Raw genomic sequence first — 23,828 nt, forward strand, 5'->3', positions numbered from 1 at the left:
TGTGGTATCAGCATTTTATTTCTGTCGGTAAGTGAAAACCCCAAAAGGTCTGGATGGTGGCGCACTTTAGACGAGGCAGAGTGAATACAGATAAAGTGGTCTCGTGGACGAGGGGCTACACAGGCCAGAGTTAGTAGGTGAGCCTGACTCGATTCTGTGGCCTGCCCGCTCTGTCTAAGCAAACCGCAGCCAGCAGTTTCCTGAGGCAGAAGATGAACTACATGGTGATTAAAAAGAAAAAAACAATTTAGTGCAATTTCAAGAAGCGTCTTCTTTATGTCAGCCCCCGAACCCGACCCCCCCCCCCCCTATATATATATATATATTACGGTGTGTGGGTTTACACATGCGAGTTAATCTCTGGTCCCCCTCAGTGGGAGCGAAACATTGTGAGACGTCTTGAAGGACGAGGAGGAACATGCAGGTCAGGCTGGCAATGTCACAAAGTGTCCAGAACAAGTCACTCCAGGTCACTCTGGCTGTACTGCCTCCACAGACCACAGATGTCCTCCATTCGAGTCTCCCAGAGCTCATTTAGCTATACATTGCACATCACGAGTGCCACTCGATTATCATGAACACCGTTTCAGTTGTTCCCACCAGAGTGATGCACAGGCACAGCACAGTCAGCTGCTTTATCCCACGAGCCATGTGCACTTCTTTTGTAGACGTGCGACTGTCCCCCCGGAAAGAGGGTCTCTGCTCGAGGATTCTCCAAGAGGAACTGAATCGTGGCTTTCATGTGAGTAACAAAATGAGGCGGCTCCACCAAGGGTGATGTGGACATGTGCTGCAGAAAGGACAGGGAGAGGCATTAGTGGGGCACAGCACATCTGAGAGTGCCCACAAAAGAGTGGGAGCAGCGCTGACATCAGTGCCACCTTTATAAGAATGTACAGTACGTGATACCAACACAAAGAAATATGCGTATTTTTTTTTTAAGTATGTTACTTACCCCATGAAGTGATTGATGAAAAAAATAAATAAAAACTACGCTGATGTGTTCATGCAGACAGAAGAAGGGGCGTCCATGGTGAGGAAGGCTAAACAGCAGCAAACAACATCAAAAACATCCACGAAAAATAATCTCAACTTCACTTGTGTCATATAACATGTCAGGTCATCCAGTCGTGTGGTCACAATGTCCCAAATGCATGTGTTTTTATTAAAATATTAAAAACAAAAAGCAAAAAAAAAAATGGAGTGGGCTCTGATGCAACCAAGCTTTGAATCGAAGTGCCACCATTCCCATCATTCATTGGTCACAAGTCCAGTAACCACTTACTCATTGGCTAACAGTTCACTGACAGACGTGTGTATAACTAATGATTAAATGTTAAAAGAAAGCACATAAAGAGCTAAGATGACTGAACTCCACTCTCTTTTGAAACACAAGATGACGAGTCACACCGTGTTCTGGCAAGGCAAAGAAGATTCTACTTGAATCCTGCATTTTGGACCATTTGTAAAGCAAAATCTGCCGTGTTCATATATATATATATTTTATATAAATATATATATATATATATATATATTTTATATAAATATATAAACGGCTCAATAAAATTAAAAGAACACTTTGAAAACACCTCAGATCTCAATGGGGGGAAAAAAATCCTGCTGGCTATCTCTACTGATATGGACTGATATGGTGATGTGTTAGGAATGAAAGGATGGCACATCGTATGATGGAAATGATGATGATTAACCTACAGAGGGCTGAATTCAAAGACATCCCGAAAATCAAAGGGAAAAAAATGAGGAGACAGGCAGGCGAGTCCATTTGGCCGAAATTTCATTGCAGCAACTCCAAATGGTACTCAGTAGGTTGGACCTGCCAATTCTGGTATTCTATGGCAAATGCCAAATCGAGCTCCACGGTGCCAGGCGGGGAGTGAGCACAGGACCCACTAGAAAACGTCGGGCCCTCAGGCCACCCTCATTAAGTCTTTTTCTGATTATTTGGTCAGAGACATTCACACCAGTGGCCAGCCTGCCTGCCTGCTGGAGGTCATTTTGTAGGTTCTGCCAGTGCTCATCCTGTTGCCCAAAGGAGCAGATACCGGTGGGTTCTGCTGATGGTTAAGGACCTTCTACGAGGGGCTCTGTCCAGCTCTCCTAGAGTAACTGCTTGTCTGTCTCCTAGAATCTCCTCCATGCCCTTGAGACTGTGGTGGGAGACACAGCAAACCTTCTGGTAATGCCACGTACTGATGTGCCATCCTGGAGAAGTTGGACTACCTGTGCCAACTCTGTAGAGTCCAGGTATCGCCTCACGATACCAGTAGTGACACTGACTGCAGTCAAATGCAAAACAAGTGAAAAAACAGATTAGGTGGGAAAAATGTCAGTGGCCTCTCTCCACCTGTTAAACCATTCATTCCTGTTTTGGGGGTCATCTCAGTGTTGCCCCCCCTTTAGTGCACCAAAGCAGCTGAACGTGATGAACAAGCCCCTGCTACTTCATTGACCAGATCAATAGCACAGAAGTTTCATTGACTTGTTGCTATACTCGGATTCAAAAGTGTTCCTTGAATTTATTTAAGCAGTATATATATTTTTATATTTTACTTCTTTTTTGGCCAAACCTTTCCTTTTTCTTAAATTAGGCTGCAATTATTATATTGATATTTCATTAATTATATGTCCATTTGGGCCACTTATCGCTACAATTTGGCTAATTGGATACTAAAAAGTAAACAGTTATTGTTCAAGTTTCAGTTATTATATTGAAATTTCTTTCTCTGACTATACAGTCATGAAAAAGTTTGGGAACCCCTCTTAATTCTTTGGATTTTTGTTTCATTGGCTGAGCTTCCTTTTAATATCTGACATGCCTTATGGAAACATTAGTATTTCAGCAGTGACATTAAGTTTATTGGATTAACAGAAAATATGCAATATGCATCATAACAAAATTAGAGAGGTGCATAAATGTGGGCACCCCAACAGAAAGATGACATCAATACTTTTCGATGATATTCAAGTCAGGGGACTGTGACGGCCATTCCAGAACATTCTACTTCTCCCTCTGCATGAATGCCTTTGTAGATTTCCAACTGTATTTTGGGTCATTGTCTTGTTGGAATATCCAACCCCTGCGTAACTTCAACTCTGTGACTGATGCTTGAACATTATCCTGAAGAATTAGTTTTTATTGGGTTGAATTCATCCGACCCTCGACTTTAACAAGGGCCCCAGTCTCTGAACTGGCCACACAGCCCCACAGCATAATGGAACCTCCACCAAGTTTGACAGTAGGTTGCAGGTGTTTTTCTCGGAATGTGGTGTTCTTCTTCTGCCATGCAAAGCGCTTTTTGTTATGCCCAAATAACTTCATTTTTATCTCATCAGTCCAAAGCACTTTGTTCCAGAATGAATCTGGTTTGTCTAAATGAGCATTGGCATACAACAAGTGACTCTGTTTGTGGCGTGAGTGCAGAAAGGGCTTCTTTCTCATCACTCTGCCATCAGATGCGCTGAATTGTAGAACGATGTACAGATACACCATCTGCAGCAAGATGTTGCTGCAGGTCTTTAGAGGTGATCTGTGGGTTGTCTGTAACTATTCTCACAATCCTGCTCATATGCCATTCCTGTATTTTTCTTGGCCTGCCAGACCTGCTGGGTTTAACAGCAACTGTGCCCGTGGCCTTCCATTTCCTGATTCCATTCCTTACAGTTAAAACTGACAGTTTAAACCTCTGAGATGGCTTTGTGTAGCCTTCTCCTAAACCATGAGACTCGACAATCTTTGTTTGCAGATCTTTGGAGAGTTGCTTTGAGGATCCCATGCTGTCAAAGGGAAGGAAGCACAACTTGCAATTGACCACCTTAAATACCTTTATATCTCAGGATTGGACACACCTGTCTGACGTTCAAGGCTTAACAAGCTCATCCAACCAATTTGGTGTTGCAAGTAATTAGCATTGAGCAGTGACAGGCATTCAAATCAGCAAAATGACAAGGGGACCCACATTTGTGCACAGACAGTTTTTCACATTTGATTTACTTTCATACAACTAAATACTGCGTCACTAAAAATCTTTGTTTGGAAAACACCGCAGTACTCAGATGTTCCTAGGAAATGAAAGACATACCACTGTTATCTTTTGTGTTGAAAGTGCAGGCTGAGAGGGGTTCCCAAACTTTTTCATATGACTGTATTTACACTTTGGTCATCACAAAGTAACAAGCTCTTGTCTTTTTGTTAAACTTTATTTAACAAGCCTTTTACATTTTTTTCTTTCTTTGTTTAACATCATACCCTTCGTCTATTATATTTGTACTGTTTATGATTCTATCATTAGTCTACTGTATTTAGAATTTATCTTCACATGATATCTCAGATTTAACCTTTTTCATATCGCTGCTGGGGGATTCATTTTGCTCTAAGACCAGGGGTGTCTAACTCCGGTCCTGGTGGGCCACAGTGGTTGGAGGTTTTCATTCTAACCATCTTCTTAATTAGTGAGCCGCTTTTGCCGCTGATTAACATGTTTTGCCGTCATTTTAATTGACGTGACACAGACCCTTTAGTTGTTTCTTTTTCCTTAACCCTTTAACCGCCAACTCCCTAAATATTCCCCAAGCCAGGCGAAATCTGAACAATTTTTGTTTTTTTACTTTTTTACATTTTTTTTACATTTTTTACATTTATTCAAGCAGTATTGACCACTAAATGTTGTGCAAGTTGCCAGTGTATACACGAAATCTATAAATGTAACCTGAATTCTCAGCTAAGCAAAACATCTTGATACCAAACCGTGCCCTTTTCAATGGTAGATACTGTCGAAACTGTAAGCGGCCCTTCCACGACAATAAACTTTCATCAACTGCAACTGACGGTCCTGGCATGTAGGGCAACTGAAATGCTTCAAATAAATGATCAATCAAAGGACGTAGCTTGAACAAGCGGTCACGGTTTGGATCTTTCTTATCTGGCTCGTTTCTGTTGTCATTCAAATGAAAGAATTTCAGCAGCAAAGAGAATCGGTTACGTGTCATGACAGCTGCAAAAATAGGTGTTGCATACATAGGATCTGTAGACCAGTACATCTCAATATCTGGTTTTCTGATTATTCCCATCAACATCAAAATCCCAATGAATTTTTTCATTTCGTTTTCATCAGTGTCAAACCAAGCACGAACACGGGAATGTGGAGGTAAATTGGGATTTTTCTCAATAAACTGTGCTGCATACAGATTTGTCTGATGAACAAAATGTCTAATCAAATCAGGTGACACAAACAGCTCATAAAACTGCTCAGCAGTGTAATTGTTTACATCAACAATAAAGCCACACGTTCCCTCAAACGAATGCAGAAAAGGTAGTTCACCTCGGGCAGCAGCCCAGCTGAGATGCTGGGGATACACCCACTCAGCGCCGTCATCCGATGCGTCTTCATTCACAATATCATGCAGCGCATGTTGCTGCTCATCACTATCACTAAAATCTTCTTCAGAACTGCTACAATCATGATCAGAACTGTCCAAAATCGCCTGCAAAGCCTCACTTGAAGTCAGTTTACGTTTCGCCATATTCACAGCTATTACATGCGAATCACGTCACATGACCGGCCAAAACAACCACAGACTTGTCGAAATACAACGTAGTAATAATACCCACGCCAAACCGTCAGCTATACTACTTGCCAGGCATTCATATAACCACAGGCAAATGTGCCGGATAATTCCGGCAGTATGGCGTTAGCATTAAAACAACGGTGCCGGATATATCCGGCAGAGGGCGGTGAAGGGGTTAATGAGCAGCCAAACAATACTGAGACACAAAACGAGCCGCCACATGACCAGTTCACCTGAAAATAAAGAAAGGGGAAGGTCTCGGCCATGTTGGTCTGCTCAGGTCACCAAAACATCTTGATGGTGGTCTTAGGAAAAAAAAAAACAGCAAATCAACAGTCTGCTGTGCAGAACGAGAGCAGCAACAAGTCCTGATATTCAAAAACGGCTTTAATTAACAGCATGAATCGGCTTCTCATTAAGAACCTGGTTGGAGTGAAACTGACGTCTGGAGTTTGACGTTCGAATTTAGCTGCTCGTCTGTTGGCTCGTTTCACATCTTATTTCTGTTTGGCTGCCATTTAATGAAGAAACAAATCAATTTAGGGGATTGAATCCTTAAAAACAGGGCTATTAACATGAAGGGAAATGGAGTGATTTAGCAGTGAAAACAGGTCACTGATTAGGAAAAGGGTTAGAATGAAAACCTGCAGCCACTGCGGCCCACCAGGACTGAAGTTGGACACCCCTACTCTTGGTATGTCAGAGGACCAGGACTTTGCGAAGTGTGGCTTGCTTCACTTGCAGAGGCACTATGGGTGGATAGAAAGAGAGCAATGCTATTTCTATTTTATCCCTTATACCCCAATAACGTTTAGTGGCAATATAACAATACGCTTCATAGCTGTATCACTTGGCAATAATATGAAATCTGTGTCAAAGCTATCATATGCACAATACCTTAAACATAAGACTACAAAGTGTCAACAAAAGTTCAGAAGAAACATTTCCATGACCAAATACTGAACTGTGTGAGCTGGAATGTCAAGGGTCTCAATTATGAATTAAAGAGAATGAAAGTACTCTTGCACTTAACAAGTCTAAATGCCAAGATAGTATTTTTACAGGAGACTCACTTATTAAGCAAGGACCAGTTCCGGTTGCAAAGAGAGTGGTCTGGCGAAATGTTTCACTCTAGCTAAACAAAGAAAACCAGCGGTAGAGGAATCTTAACACACAAAACTATCCCTTTTGTAGTGCCAGATGCAATATCCGATTCTGAAGGATGATATGTCATGGTGACGGGCAATTTATTTAATACTAAAATAATTTTGATTGAAAGTTAAAGAAAACATTTTTTGAAAGAGGATGTGCCTCGTACCCATGCATATCTGAGACTCTTCAACAAGCTGAAGGTCAGGTCACCTCTGCAGCTCCACATATCACCGCTAAGTTATCCGAGGTAGTCCATCTGTGTGTATGAATATAAATGGAATGTGATGGGCGAGAAGTCTACAACTCAAATGTTCACTGGCATCCACGCGTGCACTCTGTTTTCTTTCACAAGAGCAATTTCCAGAAGTGGTTTAAGAAAAATGCATGCATTTGGGGCACTGTGAGTGTGCAGTTGGATGACACGACGTGTCGATTAGGCAGGATGAGTAACGTGAGATTTTCCTCATGGTTGTTTGTGATATTGTTGCCGGTTGTTCAGCAATGGTCAGCTTAGATGCCTGTTCTACCAGAAACTTCTGTCATCTCTGCTCCCCATTAAAACGTGAGATTAAATTTTTTTCTCGAACATCGCTACAAAACACATGAAGGTAAGTAACCGATAAAAATATTACTTTTGGGTGGAGTACTCCTATAAAGGAGTATAAAACAACAATGTATAGGTTACTTACTTCATGCGTTTTGTAGTGATGATTGAGAAAAAAATTGTAATCTCGTGTTTTCGTGGAGAAGGAAGATAAAAGTTTATGATATGATGGTAGCCAAAGGTGTGACCATATTGTTTAAAAGAGATCACTACTTCATCCCCACCCCAAACGTTGCAGCTCTTCACATAAGACCAAGCGCTGGCTCACTCACCCATTCAAGTCCATGGAGTCAGGAATTCTGTTAACCCCCATTCTCCATGAAAACACGAGATTACAACTGTTCTCACTCATCACTATAAGTTACGTGGGGTAACTGATACAAACCCTTTCATTCTGGAGCGGAATGCTCCTTTAACTTCTTAAAGCTAGCGACTCTCAGGACTCTCATCACCCACAGGTAATATGTTTAGAAATGGGAGCCGGGCATCTTCCCCTACCTTAAGTATGGTCTGGTCATCTTGTTCTAGCCAGACACTTATGTCCTTGTTTGACAGCCAACTGTAGGGCCCGATTCGGATCTGCTCTCCTGGCGAGTCGTAGATGTTCACCATCTGAAAAGAGGAAGGGTCCAGTTAGTTACCATACTGCAATCTCAATTCTACCAAAATTCCTACAGCTGGCACGTAGGTAGGCCAGCCAAACTGATCAATCATGGTTTGGGCTTGGTAAGAAAGGAGTCCAAGGACCCAATGGTCACTCTGGCTGAGCTCCAAAGAACCTCTGTGGAGATGGGAGAAACTCCCAGAAAGGCAACCATCACTGTAAGACTCCGTTAATGTGGCCTTTATGCCAGAGTGTCCAGACAATGCATGAAAGCTCACTTGGAGTTTGCAGAGGCACCTGAAGCACTGCTTCACTGTGACAAACAAGACTCTCTGGTCTGATGAAACCAAGAATGAACTGTTTGCCCCTCAATTCTAAGCGTGATGTCTGAAGGAAACCAGGCCCCACTCATCACCTGCACAAGGGTAAGGCATGGTGGTAGCAGTGGCATCATGCTTTGGTTCGGTGGGTGTGTTTCAGTAGTAGGGACTGGGGGACAGGTCAGGGCTGAGGGAAAGTTAAATGGAGCCAAGTAAACGGAGGCCCTTCATGGAAATCTGCTCAGAGTGCTGCTGACCTCAGACTGGGCCGAACGTTTACGTTCCAACAGGGATATGACCAATGAGCACCAAGCAAAGCCAACACAGGAGCGGCTTAGGATGAACTCTGAACATCCTTGAGTGGCCCACCCAGATCCAGGACTTTAACCCAATCAAACATCTCTGGGGACCCCTAATAATAGCTGTCCACCGAGGGACTCCACAAACTGGACGGAACTCGATAGGATCCGAGGAGAAGAATGGAACACAAACCCCAAAGACAGGTCTGAGAAGCCTGTCTCGTCAAATCCAAGACAACCTCAGGCCGCAGTCACTGCCAAAGGGGCTTCAACAACAGCAACAACTAAAGGGTCTGAATACTCGTTTTTTTTTTTTTTTTTTGCTAAATTTGCCAAAATTTTGTTTCCACTTTGTCATTTTGGGGTAGAATGGTATCTAATGGGCGGCACAGTGATGCAGTGGTGGCGCTGCTGCCTCGCAGTTCGCAGACCTGGCTTTGCTTCCCGGGTCCTCCCCGCGTGGAGTTTGCATGTTCTTCCCGTGTCTGTGTGGGTTTCCTCCTGGTGCTCTGGTTTCCTCCCATGGTCCAATAACATGTAGATTAGGTGCATTGGCGATCCAAAATTATCCCTAGTGTGTGCTTGGTTTGTGGGTGTGTGTGCCCTGTGGTGGTCTGGCGCCCTGTCTGGGATTTGTTTCCTGCCTTGCACCCTGTGTTGGCTGGGACTGGCTCCAGCAGAACCTGTGACCCTGTAGTTAGGATATAGCAGGTTGGATAATGGATGGATGGATGTTATCTAATGTGGAAAAATCAGAAGTTGCTCTTGGAGGACACCTCGGATGAGAATCAACCCTACACGTGGATTGTCTCAGGATGCTTCACTGTTGGCACAGTGACACCGAACTCATGGTAGCGTTCACCTTTTCCTTCTCCAGACAATAGATTTTTCCAGATATTCCAAACATTCAGAGGGAAGATTCATCCAGAAAAAGAACTTTGCACCTGCAGTCTTCTGCCATCCAATCCCTGTACTTCCTGCAGAATTCCAGTCTGTCCTTAATGGTTTTTCTTGCAAGGAAGTGGCTTCTTGACACATGGCAGATGTCCACAAGTCTTGGCCTCCCTCACAGCCACCTGCTGCCAATACTGAGCCAGCTCTGCCCGGGTGGCAACACCATTCTGTAGGTGACTACTCAGGAGGAGATGGGCCTGGTGTTTGCTGGACACTCTTAGCTGATCATTTTGTGCCAGGGGCAAAATAAGTGAAAATGTTTTTTTGTGATAAAGTGAACTTTTTATGCTAATAAAGCTCTTGGCAATGAGCTCTGCACAAGAATATAAAAACAATGAATTGTCACCACAGAAACTGAAGCTGCAAATTTTCCAAAACACAACATTTGTATCACTGCCAAAACTTTTGGCCACTACTGTAGTGCTCTCAGCCTGCAACTCCGTGAAGAGCAACATTGACGACTGGACACCCGACATGTGGATTGTGGGATACGAGAGATTTCAGATTTATTTTTCATGGATGATTTCATACTTTTGTCGCTGGTCAAGCCCATTCTGTCAAGAATTCTGTGATTTTTGCTTGCCTGTAAATTCAAGTTTTTCCTCAGCCATCAAGTAATGTGAGAGAAGTAGCAAATACAAAAATTTTAAAATTTCTGGGTAGAGAACTCTATGAACAACAAGAGAGACCTAATAAAGTGGACACTCAGCATGTATGAAATTGAGCTTCTTTAGGGATGTCCCCATATTGTCTGGCCAAGATGTGACAGTGTGTCAAACCAGGGACAGAAGGCTGTGAATGGCCCATAGAGTTAACAATGAAGGCCCAAGCTGAACGGAGGTGCAGTCACGAGCAGACGCTAACTGACACCTCAGAATCTTCCAATCCGAAGACACAAGCCAGCAAATCGACTTGGTGGACCGTCTGCTTTTCCGCCCAGTATCCCCCCATAAACGGACTCACCTGGCCCCCTGTGAAGGTTCGTGCTGACCGCAGGAGCTCCTCTGGGCCTCTGTGTGGAAATGTTGCTGGAAAGATTTCCCCGGTTTTCACGTTCACACCTAAAAAAATAAAGAAGAGGCCAAATGTTAAACTCTCAAGACAAGGATACACAAGGAAAAAAAAGGGGAAAAAAGAGAAAAATGAATAAATCAACTGCGAAAGGACCAGAGTGGAGAAGAGACTTCATTATACTTACACAAGTCTGAGCCACATACCTACTCCATAAACCTTGGGCCTGTGAATGCCACACACCACACTGTCATTCAGCTCTGCAAAAAAAATCAGAACAAGGGTCAAATGTAATTAACTCTTTGAGGGCTGGATATTTTTTTTCAGAAAAAGCACCCAAAGTAATGGCTTCACACATAAATCAAAATACAATGTCTGTTGCTGCATTCTGTGGCAGCTGTTGGTGCCTGTTCACTGTTTCTAGTGGCTGCATGGAGGGTGGCTCAATGGCCAGCAGGAATGCGCAGCAGGCCAGCTGCCTGGCTGTCTTCACCCGTCAGGTAGGTAGGTAGTGGCGGTCGCGATACAATGCAGTCTGGTTTGTATCTCTTGTCATCATAAGTGGCGGTCCTCCCCGGTGAATGTTGCTGTAGGTGCATCAGCTACACGAACATGCTCAGTACCACGATCATCTGGAGAGCGATCAACTGATGTTGGTACCTCACCTTTGTTTTTTCAATCTCCAGATCACTCGCATCAAAATCCGAGTCCGAGAAGTCAGAGTTCGATTCAGTGATAATAAGTAAATCATCATCTACAGAGTATTTTGCTTTGTGCGTTCGCTTTGGTCTCTCGCCAGATGTCGATGCCATTTTAGAGGTTGTTGGCTCTTCGCTACTCACACACGCACAGAGAATTGAGGTCAAATCAACAAAGCTAACTTTCCTTCTGGCAAAGAGAGTCAAACTTAAATCTAATAGCAAGTTCTGTTGCAGTTTGCAGCTAATTACCGCCCTCTACCCCTGAATTTCAACAAAAGTTGACATCAGCCCTAAAAGAGGTAGCGCCAAAATATTTAATGACATTAAATGATAAAGAGCAGAACCTTTATATTTCCTACACATTTCTTAGGGTTCCAGTTCACAGGGAGCAGAGCCTATCCCTGAGGCAACAGATGCCAAGCTGGAAGCAGTCTTGGAAGGGGGGGCACAGGTCCACTTAAAGACTTCATGTGGCCTAGTGCTATGTCTTTGGGGGTCACTTCACAGCCCATATAGACAAGTAGAATATAAAACTCCAAAAGCAGAAGGCATTGCCCGCTAAACCACCTCCAGCGACTAAATTTAGTAGAAAACATAAACAGTTACTAAAAGTAGGCAACTTCTTTAATAAAAGGCTTTGCTCCACCTGTCTGCAATAAAAATCTGCATTCTCTTCAGACATTGCTCAGATCCCTGGCCCACTCCAAGCAGGCGTCAGTTTTTGAAGAGGTCTCACGGTCCCGAATGAAGAGGCTGACTGGGGCACATTGTTATGCTGCTCTCGAACGAGGATTTACTGTTCTTTAATATTTTTTTAAGTGTTCCTGGTTCACACAAACCCGGTTAGGCCGCGTCTCTCTTGAAGGCGTCATGGCACACCAGCACCACACCCGAGACAGTGGCAGATTATTTCAACTTTCACAATTCACTGAACTTCCTGGCTGGCAGTAGCTGACCAAAAATCAGTCAACAGGCTCAGCAGCTCCAACTTTCAGTTGTACTTTTCTGGCCACAGCAGTCTTCACAAGTGTCACCATTGCAAATACTGTGTCACTCAAAAGAAGCAGAATACAAAACAACCTGCCTTATCATGACACTGTAATACCGGAAGTGTTAAGCCGATGTCACATTACACAATGCCTATTGATATTCTGTATTATTTGTGCTGAGAGTCTGAATTTTTGTTTTTCTCCTGCTGTATGCGTCTAAATCTCCCCTTGGGATTAGTCAAGTTTATCTGATCCAATCCAGTCTTATCGGGTGGGATGTCAGACGAAATGACTGCAGCTGCCCACCTCGTCACAGGGCATGTCAAAATATGGGTCTTCGTGACGACTTTTCAGCACAGTTTTGCACTTCCAAAGCATTGCAAGCCCATCATTTTTTCACCTAACAACCAATAGCGTGCAGTCTGAGGGGGCCGGTGCCACTTTCAAAATTTACAGGTATGGCAGGTGGTGGAAGAAAAAGGAGACTTAAGGGTCTAATAGTCATTACGGGGTAATATGGTTATTGCGCATAAAGTGTTTTGGTATACTTTATACCAGGGGTCGCCAGTGCCCGTCCAGGAGGGCTCCAGTAGCTGCAGGTTTTCATTCAAACCCTTTTCTTAATCGGTGACCAGTTTTTACTGCCAATTAACTCCTTTTCCTTTCATTTTAATTGACTTGTTTTTTTAAGATTTCTTCCCCTGAATTGCTTCATCGTTCCTCTGAATTGCTTCAGCTCTTTCCTTAAACATAAATGAAATGTGAAGTGAGCAAGCCAACAGAAGACCGACTAAGTCAGGGCCTCAAACTCCAACCAGAGTCTTGTCGTTAATTAAACTCGTTCTTTAACTCTTTCAGGGCTGATGTTGACTTTTGTCGAAATTCAGGGGTAGAGGAGGGAAATGGGCTGTGACAAAACTTGCCCTTACTTTTTAGTTCGACTCTCTTTGCTTGACGGAAAGTTACATAAGCTTTGTTGATTTGACCTCGATTCCCTGCGTGTGTATGAGCAGTGAAGAGCAAACAGCCTCTAAAATGGCATCAACATCTCCTTCGAGACTAAAGCAAATGTGCAAAGCAAATACCCCATGGATGTTTTACGTATTATTGCTGAATCGGACTCAGGGTTTGATGCAATTGATCTGGAGATGGATATCGAAACGAAAGTGAGGTACCAGCATCAGCCTATCGGTCCCCAGCTGATCGTGGTGCTGAACACGTTCGTGTAGCTGATATGCTTACAACAGCGTTGACCTAGGATGACCACCACTTATGACGACAAGAGGTACACACCATATTGCATCACACTGTCACTGTCGCCCACCTACTGTGCGAAGACGGAGAGGTAGCCAGCCCACTGTGCATTCCTGCTTGCCATCAAGCCGCCCCTGTGCAGCCACTGTTGCCAGAGATGCCAAACAAGCGCCAACAGTAGCCACAGCACATAGATTAACATAAAATATCTGTTGCTATGTGTGACACCAGTGCATTGTGTGCTTTTCAGAAAACAGTTTTTTGGAAAAAATATTCAGCCCTCAAAAGACTGAATTCCACGGCTTGTCGCTGCTCTCATTGTGGAACATCAGACATTTCTGAAATTGTTGATTTTCTATTTTCTAAGAGCACCGTTCAAAAGTTCTGGAGACCTGAGCAGATCGACATTTCTGAGACCTTCATCTATTATTATTCTCAGATATTGTATGATAGTCACAGTTCGCTGGTCGTGTTTTGGCTCATTTTATATCTCATTTTGGCTTGGCTGCTAATTAAGGAAAAATAAACAATTAAGGGGTCCGAGTCTTCAAGAGTAAGTCAACTCAAATGAATTCAAAAGAAGTTAATTAGCAGCAAAAACAGGTCACTAATTAAGAAAAGGGTTGGAATGAAAATCTGCAGCCACTGGGACCCTCTTGGGTCCCCTGCTTTACACATTAAAATATAGCATCTATCTTAGTAGTAGTATAAAAGGGTTAATAAAATGTCAGAAACTTGTTCAAGCGTATCAGGAGACCAGATAAAAGTCAAGTGAACAATAAAAAACGAAGTGATCCATGGTTCAAGAAGTTGGACTTGACATATGTCACACCTACAAGAACCCCAGTAGTATTGTTAAGTATTATAAAGACCAAGAATGTTTATCTGGGTATGTAAGCTAATGAAACAATCAGGTGATGGGTGTGTAAACCAACGAACCAATCAGAGTAAAATGTCAGGTGATTCAGCATTGTTATGTAAATTCAGTTGATTATAAATACAAGACTCTACTCTTATTCTTTGACCATCTGCTGACAGCCTCTGCCCAGGGCTCTGTTGTCCCGTAGTAGATTGCCCTAACAGGAAGGCTCCAACTCCAAGCAAGAAAATAAAGGACGCAAATGGACAAGCTTCCTCCTGCCTGGTTTCTGACTAAAAAAAGGTCCTGGATGAGGACAAGGTTTCTTTCTTTAATGTATTTCCAATTTAATTTCTCCCACAGCGTTCAGCCTCAGTCTCATCCCTAACATTCTACCCTGGTGTATAAAACAACATCAGAAAGATGAGCTTCTCTGCTGTTTCCATGGTCCAAAACATCCGTGATCTTTATTTTTCTTAAAACAGAGATCACATTAAATGACTTTTTGTCGTAGGGCATGCCAGATTTGGCCAATTGCAGTCACTGATTTCACTGCTGCACCAGGTCAGCTTACACCCATGTCACGTTTACTGACCATGCTTGTCCATTTTCTGACAGCCAATAGCATCCTGCTTGCAGGAGCAGCACTTTACGGAGAGTTAATATCTGCAGCAATCTCTGCCGTCGAATTATTTCTCTCTTTCTGTTATGGCATCAGAAGGACGAGCTTCTCTTCTGATTGGGAGGTTCCTTATTCCTCACTTCTATAATAAACGCATTGTACTTCCAGATGAGCATTCATTGGTTCATTTACTTGTCAGCTCTTCTGTGTAAACAGCCCGTCCCACCCTCCAACTAACGAGAAAATGAAACCTGCTTAATTTTAACCTGGCCAGTCGCAGTCTAATGGTCTCAATCGCCAGGTATGCCACACTAGATGACTGCCTCTTACTGGCTAAGATTATGAAGGCTATGACTAAAAATTGTTATATTTGATAACTATTCTAGCAAAGACATTAGCTGCATTGTATTTCCAGCTAAGCACTCATTGGTTATCAGCTCTCACACACAAACAGCCCACCCCTATGACTCGAGATCAAAATCAAACCCGAGTAGTAGACTAGATGGGCTGAGCCACTGGGCACGTCACTCTACACGACTGGCATCATAGGAGTGTGCCATGACTCAGTATGATTAGGTAAACGTAGTCTACAGCTGAAAATCGATAGAAAAGTCGTGTAAGGCCTTTACCTGCCATTGCCCGAGTGAGAAAGTGAAACGGTACAAAGGTCATTACAAATTACACAGTGCCTTCAGAAATTATTCAAACCCCTTCATGTTTTGCTATGTTGGAACTTTATACCAAAATCCATAAAATGTATTTTTTTGCCCCTCATCAAGCAACAAATGACAAAGTGAAAACGGGGCTTTAGAAAAATGTTTGTAAAGCTGTAACCCTAACCCATGATCTGTGCCTCACCACAATTTCATCATGGAGGTCTACAGAGTGTTCCTTGGACTTCATGGCTTGATTTTGTTCCTGACATGCAGTGTGAATGGTGGGGCCTTCCATACTCAGGGACACCTGGGCCTTTCTAAAAGACGTCCAATCAGTTCAACGGGCCACAGGTGGACTCCAGTCAAGTTCTGGAAACTTCTCAAGGATAATCAAAGCAAACAGGAGACACCTGAGCACAACTCGGAGAGCCACAGCAAAGGGTCTGAATGCATCTAATAAAGGAAACATTTCAGTGTTCGATTTTTAATTAATTTGCAAACCTCTCTGAAAAAATGTGTTCACCTTGTCATTAAGGCCCCTTGAGTGTTGATTGATGGGCAAAAAAGGCGCATTAATCCATTTAAAATGAAATCTACAACACAATAAAATGCGCAGAATTGAAGGGGTCTGAAAATATCCTGAACTCACTGTAAGCAATACAGAAGGGGGAAAATAATCACAAATAAATGGTATTTTTATCACCAATTATTACTGATGACAGTGATGAGTTGTTACAGCCCTGAAATATATAAATACATTATTTAAAAAAATATATATGTATCTTAAATAAGTAGTGAACCTTACCAGTGATGCAGCATGTTAACAAGTGAATGTCTTCCTTCTGCTGGCTGAAAGCCGCTATTAAGGCAGGAAAATGGCAAAAATTTAACACAATTAAAGAAAAACCAGCACCATCACTCAAAACTGGAAACAATTAAAGGTCAGAAAGTAGTTACCCAAAAGCTGACGGCTTAGATCACAAGAGGTGCTCAAATCATCCAGAAACCCTCCAATGAGGTGAAGCTCAAATCTGAAACAAAATGGGAATAAAATAATAAAATTAAAAAAAAAAAAAAAAAGTTTTCATAACAGGAAATAAAGGCGACTCAGAGGAAGAAAGCAGGAAAAGCAACAGTCAGACAGTTCTCTTAAACAAACGTCACTAATTTAAAGATAACTGGGAACTCCACCTCAACCCAGACTATTCATTTTCTCTTCCCAGCCACACACTTTAGTGTCTACTCGCCATTATCAGTTCATGCTGTACTTCACAGTTAATTGACTGTACAGCTAGTGTGTGTGACAGACAGACAGAAAACCATCTGTCATAAAGCCTTAAGTGTGACAGTAGCATCACATCTATTATTAAGAAAGCCCATCAGAGAAGGGTCTTTTTGTGTCAGCTGAAGAAATTCAACCTCCCTCGAGCAATATGGGTCCAGTTCCACATGGCAGTTCATTCTGACCTCATCTGGAAGTGTCTGGTTTGGTGCTGCCGCTGTTCAAGTGAAGGCCAATCTGCAGCGCATCATCAGAACCGGTGAAAAGACCACAGACTCTAACTTACCACACACTGAGGTCCTCTATTCACAGGGTTAGTAACACTGCCCAAACAATTATTGGCTGCTCATTGCCTTTACTAGAGGATTTATTCAGTTGTCACTGGGACAGTCAAGCATCCAATATATTAAAAGACGTATCCCACCTGGGACATCATCTGTTTGACCTACTGCCCTCACGTGGACTATAGGCCTATTATAGCGAAAACTAACAGATTTAAGGACAGTTTTAATTCCAGAGCTATACGCAAACCGAAAAACAAATAGAATTAAAAATAATCTGTTTTGATCAAAGGTGTTTATCACTAAAGCACTAAAACACTAAAAGAACATCCAGCACGTTTACATTTCCATTGTTAGTTTTATTTATTTATTCATTTGTGCAATACCTTAACTATTTTTAAATGGATGTACTTGTATGTGGGTATAGATGTGTGTGTATACATACATACATACATACATACATACATACATACATACAAGATGCCACATGGGTTTGAAGGACATCCCGGCCAGGAAAGGGAATAGACCTGGAAGGAAGAATCCGAAAAGGTGGAAGGACAGCCCATTAAAAAAGAGAAAATGTGGATGGAGGTTGTTTTTATTCCCCCAACACGCTAGATGGCAGCACCCCTGGAGTTCGGTGCACCGTAATTAATCAGCAGGGCATGCCAGGATATGTAGTCCGGCACAGCAAGCCTGCTGGGGTCACTGGGTGCCACGAGAGGGCGCTGTTGGGAGACAAGCTCCTCATTATGGACTTCCGTGTGACCTGGAAGTACTTCCATTGGCCAATCGCCCTGCCACCAGAAGTACTCCCAGGTCTGTAATAAAAGGAACCACACTCCCTTATTCAGGCGAGTTGGAGCTGGGAGGTAGCGAGGCAACACTTGACTGGAGGAGGGCAGTGCAGTGGTGAGAGAGTTATTAGGTAGGAGAGGAAGACTTGTGGGTTGGGATTTTTGTACTATTAGGAGGTATTTTGGTTAATAAACACCCTTTATTTGAACCCGAGACTGTGATTCTGTGTTTGTGTGTCTGGGTTTGGGCTTGCTGACGCCCCTGTCCATATATAGTGTCCATCACTATTGATATATCTATATTAATCTACTGTATATATCTATCTATACACACACTGTACATACATACATATACAGTATATATATATATTGCATAGTTTTAGTGTACACACTCACTGCACCCGCTCTTAGGGATCGAACCTTGGACGTCAGCGTCAGAGGCGAAGCCTCTTTACGTTACACCACGGCGTGTGGTTCGTTTATTTGACAGCATGTAGATTGGGGTAATTACATTCATGGCATTCGTAGTCTGAATCACATATTATATATATATATATATTATATGGGTTGGAGAGGGTGGCACTGACCAGAAAGCAGAAGACAGAGCTGGAGGTGGCAGTGTTAAAGATGCTAAGATTCGCATTGGGGGGGTGACGAGGACGGACAGGATTCGAAACGAGTACAGTAGAGGGTCAGCTCAAGTTGGACGGTTGGGAGACAAAGTCAGAGAGATGAGATTGTGTTGGTTTGGACAAGTGGAGAGGAGAGATGCTGGGAATATTGGGAGAAGGGTGCTAAGGATAGAGCTGACGGGTTTAAGAGGAGGAGAGGAAGGCATAAGAGAAGGTTTATGGATGTGCTGAGAGAGGACATGCAGGTGATGGGTGTAACAGAACAAGATACAGAGGACAGAAAGGTATGGAAGAAGATGATCCGCTGTGACAACCCCTAACGGGAGCAGCTGAAAGAAGAATGTACCGAATGGATTGCCAATTAATTTTGTTGTACTTTGTGCAATGATAATAAAAGGAATCTAATCTATGAGCCCAGGGTAAGGAAGAGGGCTGCAAACATCACTGCTGATACGACTCACCCCGGGCATCACCAGGGCATCATCCAAAGGCTTCGCTCTGGCAAACGTCTTGATGCAGTGGAAGCAAACACAACATGTCACCTGAACAGTGCAGCTATTCTGCCTCATCAGCTCCGAGCGGTATACCTGCACTACACTGCACTACATGGACAGTTTAACCCCCACTACTTATTTTGTGTACTGTCACGGTATGCTGCATCATATTTTATAATGTTACATTTGTCTTTTGTGTTCTGCGTTGTCCTTGCATGTATCAAGACAATGAATTCCTCATACACATTAGGGTACTTGGCCAATAAAGTGAATTCCGATTCTGACAGGCACCTGGTTAGCCCACCACTTTGGTAACACTAAAGTCGGATGAATGCAGAGCTCTCGGCAAACTAAACTTTTTAAAGATGGCTACAGTGAAGATCACTACTACCCAGTGTGCCACTGTAGTCTGTATTTAATACACTTAAAGAAGGAGGAAGAGGAGGTGCTGATGGCCAAAAGCAAAGAGCTAAATAGCACATGGAATATTCAAGAACATAATGGAGAGAAACAGAAGCCAAGAACCAATGGCAAAGGCGAGGATGGGAGAGAGGTGAGGAGTGGCGCTCCACAGCATTCTGGTCCATTATGGAAAGGGAAGAGGAAACCTCATTCATTTAGGCACCTTGAGAAATGGAAACACTAAACAACACACAGAGCCTTAAAAAGGTGAGGATGAAGCTACATGGCACACACTCAAAGATGGAATAAAGTGACAAGCAACTGGACTCCTTGACAAGGAGGAGGATGAGGAACTTTGAGAAAGGCAGATCAAGTTTATGAAGTACCTTCCCTCCTTAAGGTTTGCAGTTAGTACTCTCACTGTTTTGATGATCAAGGAGACCTCACTTCTGGTGCTGGACCCATCACAGTGAGCCAGACAAGTTGCTCCACTGCCTGAAGAAAAAAGAAAATCACAGTTCAAACACAAAACAAAAAACGCCACAGGAACAGCACTCATTACTATAGAAGTTTAGGAGCCTCACCAGTATGCCGCAGTATTACAAGGTGACAAGTTGTGGCATCATCTGAGCCAATTACTGTGACTGAACCTGAGGAAAGAAGACAGGGTTAGCTTTGATAACCAAAAGCTTCCTGCAGACCCATCTGGGAGGTTTTATTAAAAACAACAGTAAAACAACTTACATCCATCCATTCATCTACCATATTCATCTAACACCTGCTTAAACCAATTCAGGGGGAATGGAGCCTGTCCCAGCAGCACTGTGTGTGGGGACAAGGTGCCAGTCCATGGCAGGGCCCAGTAAAGCACACATCCACATTCACACACACCATTAAAAATAAACTGCAAGACAAAACTGAAAACACGGGCCACGGCATTATGTGCAAATGACAGGTGAATGTCACGGAGGCCTTGGCTGCCAAACCCAACACGCAGTCAGTCCATTGTCATTTCTCTCACTGTCAGCAGGCGTGGTGGCCGCCAACTCCCTCTGCTGGACGTACAACAGGAGCTTCGAGTCGATGGTCTCTGGCTTCTTCTCGCGGAAGGCCTTGGATGTGATCTGAAATGGCAAAGAAAAGGTCTGTGTGAGCGAGTGTGTGGCGTGACCACCTTCAAGTGCCCTCGTGGGTTAGAATGATGGGTGGGGTAGGGGTGTTTAATTTAGAAATATGAACAATGATTGTATGTTTCTTAAAAATGGCAGGAATGCACTGGTGTTACTTACCACGCAGCAATCACCTCTCATGCCACTATGGCCAACGTTCTTCAGCTGCCAGTACTTTCACTAAACGCACGACTAACGTTTCATATTTGAATTGCTGTCTACACTGCATGGCAATGTTCAAGTTATTTTTATTATCCATTTTAGAGGTCTATGCACGTAAACTTTTTCTTCCATTTCCGTCTGTGGTGTCTCTCTTTTTTTATTATTCTTCCACTCTTTATAAACTACAACTCGGCAAAAATGGAACAGCAGCAACGGTTATCATGTATGCAAAATATCAGACAAGTTAGAAAAAGAATGGCAGTTTAATGTAATGTTTTTCCCATATCGTCTAGCATTTGCCCTTTTTTCATATTTGAAGCCTTTCAGTACTCTCACCATCCGCACGCTAGTAGAGGTCACTGTTTTCACACCAACGTCTTACTATGGGGGGCAACAAACTGAGAACCCAGACCTCTTCATTTGTTGGTGATAACATTTCAGGTGTAAATGAATTCTCTGCTGTACCGTGTAGAAGTACGCTTTTATGCGAGCAAGTCAACAATTATCAACGCTTTTGTGATAATTTTGTTTGGGCTGGCTGAACAATCCCCCCCCCCCCACACCCATATGTCTGTGGTCAGGGTGGCAAAGTTTCAACCTCAGCCAGTCAGTTTGTCTTGTTGTTTTCTAGGAGTAAATCTGGCTGGGCTGCTATCCATTTGCACCAAAGAAGAATTACAAGGCTGACGTGAGCTACTTATTGGCAGCTCCTTACTTTCACCAACTGATTCGCTTTCAGTCAGCTACATTCTCACGCAGCTCATGCAAACCTGTGCCTTACTCAACATTAACAGCAAGACACGTGCTTTTGTTAAATTACTGGCGAGTTTTGCACAGCCCATGCAGTTCCATGGGCCAAAATTGTCTGACAAAGTTGGCACACGTTCATATACAATGAATGGGACTATGATGTATAATGGGCACTGGGTGATGAAAATTTTCAGTCTTAAGTAAAGACATCATAGTAGATTTTATTCAATTTGAAAGGCACTACATAATAGATATATAATAGACAGATGATAGATATATGAAAAGCACTATATAATAGACAGCTATATGAAAGGCACTATATAATAGACAGATGATAGATATATGAAAGGCACTATATGACAGATATAGATAGTGTAACGGATACAGGCACTATATAAGATAGATGGATATGTGAAAGGCACTATATAATAGTTAGATGTGAAAGGCACTATATAATAAATATGGAGGCACAATATCATAGTTGTGAAAGGCACCATATTATATATAGATGGATAGATATGTGAAAGGCACTATATGATAGATAGATGTGAAATGCACTATATAATAAATATGGGGGCACAATAATAGTTGTGAAAGACACTATATTATAGATAGATATGAAAGAGCCAGACAGATAGGCCTTTATTTGTCCCAAGGGGGAAATTTGCCTTTTTACAGACACACTGTCAATAAATACATAAACAGATTGATAGATAAATATATACACACATACTTTATAGTCTGAACACGCACTAGAATGACTAAAAAGGAAGACAAATGTACAAAGAAAGAAAACTTTTGATTTGGCAGTCCCAGTCCCACTGTGGCGCTATGCAGGCATATTGCTGTTGGTATAAAGAAGCGTTTCTTGACACACTTTGCTGAATACTCCTTTGGCTGAAATGTACCAACTTTGCCAGTCGGTTTCATACAGATACCCACACTGGACTGGGGAAAGCTCAACTGTACCTTAAAGTTATTTTCCTTTTCTCAGAACTGTCAAAAATGAGAGCAGCCCAATGTCATTTAACCTTCTACGGTGCCAGTAAACCCCACTCATTTGATGAGGGAGTAATGCCAACTTTGCCAGGTCCATTTCACCCATGTACCCATCATGGGTCGGGTAAAGCTCGACTGTAATTTAACAAAGCCATCCGTCTTGCTGTTCATGTTGAATATGTACCTGGTTTGCACTCGCTGTGTGAGTAAGTAGGTGGCTGGAGGAAAATAAGTTGCTAACTTCAAGCTTTCAACAGTGCTATTATTTTGGTTATATTAAGCGTTGTTGTAAAAATGACAAATTTAGAGTAATTTAGCAAAGGGAAGCCACATAAAGTATGCAAAAAGGGAAAGACTCGGAATGCGATCTAATTCCACTGTGTGTTTACGTATATTTGTAGAAGGCTGTGCTGAATCATAAAAATGCAAGTTACCTTCGCTAAACGCATCAGCCATATACATATATATATAATAATAAATGAGTGCACTTAAGTGAGTGAAGATGGAGACAGAAGAGGACGCGAGCTGAAGCGGTAGATGACATACGAGAAACGCGGGGTCATCCTTCCGTGACCCTGAACTGGATAAGCCGGCTGCTGAATGAACTAATGGATAAAAACCCTGAACAGCAGAAGCAGCGGCCAGGCGCCGCTGCCAGCTCAGTCGACACTAAATATGACCAGCAGGTATGAAAGCAAACAAACGCGTATCTAAAAGTTCACCGGCGGACAGCGCTTTCTGCTTCCCTCCGAAGAGCCTCATTTCACTCTAAAGCCGATTCTGTATTCCCTTTCAGCAGTTTTGCTCAAACGCCAGACATCGGAAATGGGCTCGTTAATCACCCACTTCACTAACCGCGGCATTCGGAACAAACGTCGCCTTGCGACACTCACGCTTACCTGCAGCTCGGGATATCTTTTAAACAATTCACCGGTACTCCCGTGGGAGGCTATCCTTTCACCGTTGACAAAGAGGGGCATGCTGTTACATCCAGGTTATTTTAAAACATTCCCTGCGGAACCGCGTAAAGCTGTCGATGCGCTTGCCGGCCAGCGCTTCCGAATTAAACACTGCGCATGCGTCCGCCTAATGCTTTGCAAAGGTTGACGGGATTTGTAGTCTCTAAAGATGAATTGTGCACTGAGCGCATTCTTCTCCGCCTTTCTCCTACGTAATTTTAAGCACCTCGCACACCACACAGTGTCGTATTAAATAACAACAGTCAGACTCTACCTGTGTTAAGTGCCTT

At 42.9% G+C, this 23,828-nt stretch overlaps 1 protein-coding gene across 1 annotated transcript; it reads right to left on the reverse strand.

Moving 5' to 3' along the window:
- Positions 1-23,691, reverse strand: ntan1 (N-terminal asparagine amidase). The gene is made up of 10 exons (XM_028814101.2): positions 23,479-23,691; positions 20,521-20,623; positions 20,084-20,149; positions 19,886-19,994; positions 16,569-16,642; positions 16,417-16,470; positions 10,737-10,790; positions 10,483-10,580; positions 7,841-7,954; positions 1-790 (listed from the first exon to the last, which is right to left on the reverse strand). Exons 1-10 carry the CDS (start codon positions 23,557-23,559, stop codon positions 587-589), a joined length of 957 nt encoding a protein of 318 aa, XP_028669934.2. The 5' UTR covers positions 23,560-23,691; the 3' UTR covers positions 1-586.
- Between the last annotated feature and the right edge of the window lie 137 nt (positions 23,692-23,828).

This window comes from Erpetoichthys calabaricus, chromosome 11 (genome assembly GCF_900747795.2).
Source record: "Erpetoichthys calabaricus chromosome 11, fErpCal1.3, whole genome shotgun sequence".
Lineage (NCBI taxonomy): Eukaryota > Metazoa > Chordata > Cladistia > Polypteriformes > Polypteridae > Erpetoichthys > Erpetoichthys calabaricus.